This window comes from Mandrillus leucophaeus, unplaced genomic scaffold (assembly GCF_000951045.1).
Source record: "Mandrillus leucophaeus isolate KB7577 unplaced genomic scaffold, Mleu.le_1.0 Scaffold162, whole genome shotgun sequence".
In the NCBI taxonomy this organism is placed as follows: Eukaryota; Metazoa; Chordata; class Mammalia; order Primates; family Cercopithecidae; genus Mandrillus; species Mandrillus leucophaeus.
In genome coordinates this window covers 1854986-1859689 of record NW_012101610.1, presented here as the reverse complement: position 1 = coordinate 1859689, position 4704 = coordinate 1854986, and the positions used below count along the sequence as shown (strand labels likewise).

The 4704-nt window shown below is 47.9% G+C and overlaps 1 protein-coding gene across 1 annotated transcript in view; it reads left to right on the top strand.

Annotated features, from left to right (window-relative positions):
* Positions 1–4047: 4047 nt before the first annotated feature.
* LOC105536656 (chromosome unknown open reading frame, human C16orf62) overlaps positions 4048–4704 on the top strand; it is a 158112-nt gene continuing 157455 nt past the window's right edge. The window contains exon 1 of the mRNA XM_011976076.1: positions 4048–4395. Within this exon, the coding sequence (XP_011831466.1) occupies positions 4303–4395 (93 nt within the window). The 5' untranslated portion in view covers positions 4048–4302. The remainder of the gene's footprint in view (positions 4396–4704) is intronic.

The window sequence follows — 4704 nt, the reverse complement described above, 5'->3', positions numbered from 1 at the left end:
CGTCACCATGCCTAGCTAAGTTTTTGTATTTTTTTAGTAGAGATGGGGTTTCGCCATGTTGCCCAGGCTGGTCTTGAACTCCTGAGCTCAGACAATCTGTCCACCTCCGCCTCACCAAGTGCTAAGTGTGAGCCACCGCACCCAGCCTGATTTTTTTTTTAAATGTTTTTATTATTTATTTATTTTTGAGATGGAGTCTCACTTTGTAGCCCAGGTTGGAGTGCAGTGGTACGATCTCAGCTCACGGCAACCCCTGCCTCCCAGGTTCAAGCGATTCACCTGCCTCAGCCTCCCAAGTAGCTGGGATTACAGGCATGCGCCATCACGCTTGGCTAATTTTTGTTAGTTTTTGTATTTTTAGTAGAGACGGGGTTTCGCCATGTTGGCCAGGCTGGTCTCGAACCATTGACCTCAGGTGATCCACCCGCCTTGGCCTCCCAAAGTGCTGGGATTACAGGAGTGAGCCACCGCACCCGGCCTGCATATTTAAATCAACTAGTTTGTTCACTGCCTCTTTTTTGTAATATTGGCCTCGCCCAGCACCATTTTTACTCCCTTCCTTCCTCCTTAGTGAGGTTGCCATGTGAATGGGATGACTTTGTTCCTGATTTGGCTGTGTCAACAAAATGTATCTTGACTTTTAATTTTTGTATTTGGAATATAAGAGTCACTGTAATTGCCAGCAGAGAGTGCTGTCCTGAATAGCATGTTAGCCTATCTGTGGGTTTATTTAAAAAATAAAATGAAAGCAGGCAAGAGGCTTGGCTGGTTCCTCTCTGCCAGGTCGGTACTGTCTTTTTAGCAAGTAATAGAGACTATGCGGTTGTCACGTTGGGGAAAAGATGTGATTGTCAGCCTGGAGGCTCTGGGAATGTATGGAGACGATTGCATAAAGCAGAAGACCCCAAGACTGTGATTCAGCCTCCCGGGACCCCTCAGTCCCCATGCTGTTGTGTGGCTGTGGGTGACCTCACCACAGCCACAGTTGCGTTCATTCTCGGGTGCCTGTTCCCCATGTTAAAAGAAAATTCTTGGCCGGGCTTCGTGCCTCATACCTGTAATTTCAGCACTTTGAGAGCCTGAAGCGGGTGGATCACCTGAGGTCAGGAGTTTGAGACCAGCCTGGCCAACATGGCAAAACTGCATCTCTACTAAAAATACTGTACTAAAACTACAAAATTTAGCTGGGCATAGTGGCGTGTGCCTGTAGTCGCAGTTACTCAGCAGACTAAGGAGAATTGCTTAAACCAGGAGGCAGAGGTTGCAGTGAGCCAAGATCGTGCCACTGCACTCTAGCCTGGGCGACAGAGAGAGACTCCATCTCAAAAAATAAAAAGAAAATTCTCAGCCAAATTAAATTTAATGGAGCTTAATTGAGCAAAAAATAATTCATGAATTGGACAGCCTCCTGAGCCAAAGTAGGTTCAGAGAGACTCCAACACAGTCACGTGGTAGACGAAGATTTATGGACACAAAAAGGAAAGTGACATTCAGAAAACAGAAGTGAGGTACAGAAACAGCCGGGTTGGTTACCGTTCAGCATTTGCCTTATTTGAACCCAATTTGAACACTTGTCTCCCGGCACCTTTTTTCTTTTTTTTTGAGACGAAGTTTTACTCTTGTTGCCCAGGCTAGAGTGCAATGGTGCAATCTCAGCTCACTGCAACCTCTGCCTCCCAGGTTCAAGTGATTCTCCTGCCTCAGCCTCCTGAGTAGCTGGAACTACAGGTGCCCGCCACCCTGCCAGGCTAATTTTTTTGTCTTTTTAGTAGAGACAGGGTTTCACTATGGTTGCCAGGCTGGTCTCAAACTCCTGACTTCAGGTGATCCGCCCGCCTCGGCCCCCCAAAGTGCTGGGATTACAGGTGTGAGCCACTGTGCCTGGCCCAGTTGGCCCCCTTTGATTGACCTAATTGGCCAAAACTTGGTGATTGGCACAAGAGTAGGTTACAGTCTGTTTACACGTCCAGTAGAGTTATAGTTCACTATGTGCAGAGAAACCTTTAGGCCAAAGTTAAAATACATAAGGAGACAGCTGTAGGCTAAACTTCATTTAACACCCATACCATAACAGAATAGCTGCGAAGAGCTGCTGCAGCTCCAGGCCTATCCTGTTAGATTGGCAACATCGGCGGCAGGAAAATGCTTTTCTCAAGCAGTTTTCATTGACCCACTTTTGTTATGCGCCCTACCCTGAACGAGCATTGGTGACCTGCTGTATAGAAGAAGTTGATAGATTGGGGTAGGTCTAAGGCTCACCTTGGGAACTGAGAGCAGAGTTCACCCCACCAGGCCTGTGGGAACTGAGTATGGGGGAGAGATGTTTTCCCAGATAAAAATCGGGGTATTAAGTATTAGGCCTGTGAGGTGGAGGAATGGGTGCCAGAAGACAAAAACAGCAAATGTATACCAATGGGAGGTGCTTCTCTGTCTCCCCTAGACTGCAGTTCAACCCCATTCAGGCAGCCATCACTGGCAGTTGGCATCTGACTTGACAGGTTTGAGGGCAGAGTCCTCAATGAGACAGTCCTGGCCCACTATGGTGGCTCATGCCTGTAATCCCAGCACTTTGGGATGCTAGATGGGAGGATCCCTTGGGCCCAGGAGTTTGAGACCAGCCTGGGCAACATAGTGATACCCCACCTCTACAAAAAGTAAAAAAAAAATTAGCAGAGTGTGATGGTGTGCTTGTAGTCCCAGCTACTCGGGAGACTGAGGCAGGGAGATGGCTTGTGCCCAGGATGTTGAGGGTACAGTGAACTGTGACCGCACCATTGCACTCCAGGCTTAGTGACAAAGCGAGACTTTGTCTCCAAAAAAAAAAAAGACATCTTCACTTCAGACACTCCAACTTTGCTACACATTGGGAGTTCCCATGCCTCCCTCCTTCATGTTCAATAATTTGCTATAATGGCTCACAGAACTGGGGAAACATTTACTTATACTTACCAGTTTATTATTAAGGATATTACAAATAATACAGCCAGATGAAGAGGTACGTAGGGTGAGGCCTGGGGGAAGGGGCGCACAAAGCTTTCATGTTGCCTCCAGGTACCTCGATATGTTCTTGTTCACCTACCTGGAAGCTCTTCAGACCCCATTTTATTTATTTATTTATTTATTTAAGACAGGGTCTCACTGTGTCACCCAGCTGGAGTGCAGTGGCACAATCTCAGCCCACTGCAACCTCTGCCTCCCAAAAGCCCATTTTTTGTGGGTATTTTTGGAGGCATCGTTGCATGGGCGTGATTGATTATTAACTCCATCTCCAGCCCTCTCACCTTCCCAAAGGATGGGGAATGGGGCTGAAAGCTCCAAGATTTTAATCATGGCTTGGTCTTTCTGGTGACCAGACCGCGTCCTGAAGCTCTGCAGGAGCCCATTGGGAGTCACCTTATTAAGGCAAAAGATGCTCCTTCACCCAGGGAATCTTCCAAGGTATTAGGAGCTCTGTGGCAGGAACTGGGGCCAGAGACCACATAAATTTAACAGCCTGGAGTGCAGTGGTGCGATCTCGGCTCACTGCAACCTCTGCCTCCTGGGCTCCTGCCATCCTCCCACTTCAGCCTTCTGAGTAGCTGGGACCGCAGGCATGTACCATCACACCTGGATTATTTTCATATCTTTTGTAGAGATAGGATTTCGCCATGTTGCCCAGGCTGGTCTCAAACTCCTGGCTTCAAGTGATCCTCCTGCCTCAGCACCCCGAAGTGTTGGGATACAGGCATGAGCCACTGCACCCAGCAGAAAACTTAACTTTTATGAGGTGTTCAAGGGAGAAAGACAAAAAAAAAGTATCTGGTTAAAGTAGAAATTCCCTACTTAGAGGTTAGTTGTCAGTTTTGATTGGCCGGTCTCTAGTTAGCAGGTAGTTGGCGATTTGCAACTGATTAAGCTTAAGTTCCATTTTACTACTTATATTGAGTTGGATTTTGGTTTGCTACATAGGGAACCCCAGGTTCTGTAGCCTTCTCAGCCCAGTGACCTCTCAATTAATTTTTTTAACACTTCCTAACCCTAACTTCCTACTTTCCCTTCCTCGACAGCTGTGATCCTGAGTCATGTCCATTTGTCACAAAAAAATAAGCATCCCCTGCAGATGGATAAATCTCTGCTGTAAATGAACCATCCATTCAACTACCAGAATGGGAGGAAAGTACCCACTGGAGTGTTTCCCTGGGGAGAGTTGTGGGAGCTCCGTTTTACCTCCAGAAATTTTCCTCACAGGTCACAGAATCAAAGACGAAGAAAGTGAACCGGAAAGGAAGCACTTCTTCCACATCCTCCTCCTCCTCCAGCTCCATGGTGGACCCGCTGAGCAGCGTCCTGGATGGGACTGACCCCCTCTCCATGTTTGCAGCCACTGCTGACCCCGTAGCCTTGGCAGCTGCCACGGTAAGCACCCCGGCCATGGTTGTCCAGTGAGGGTCAGTTTTGTGGGTACAGGAATGGGTGGTTTTCTCCTGTCCTGCCCTTTTTTTTCTCTCTAAGAGACAGAGTCTCACTCTGTCACCTGGGCTGGAGTGCAGTGGTGTGATCGTGGCTCACTGTAGCCTCCAACTCTGGGCTCAAGCAATTCTCCCAACTCACCCTCCTGAAAAGCTGGGACTACAGGTACACACTGCTGTGCCTGGTTAATTTTTTTTTTTTTTTTTTTTTGAGACGGAGTCTCGCTGTGTCGCCCAGGCTGGAGTGCAGTGGCCG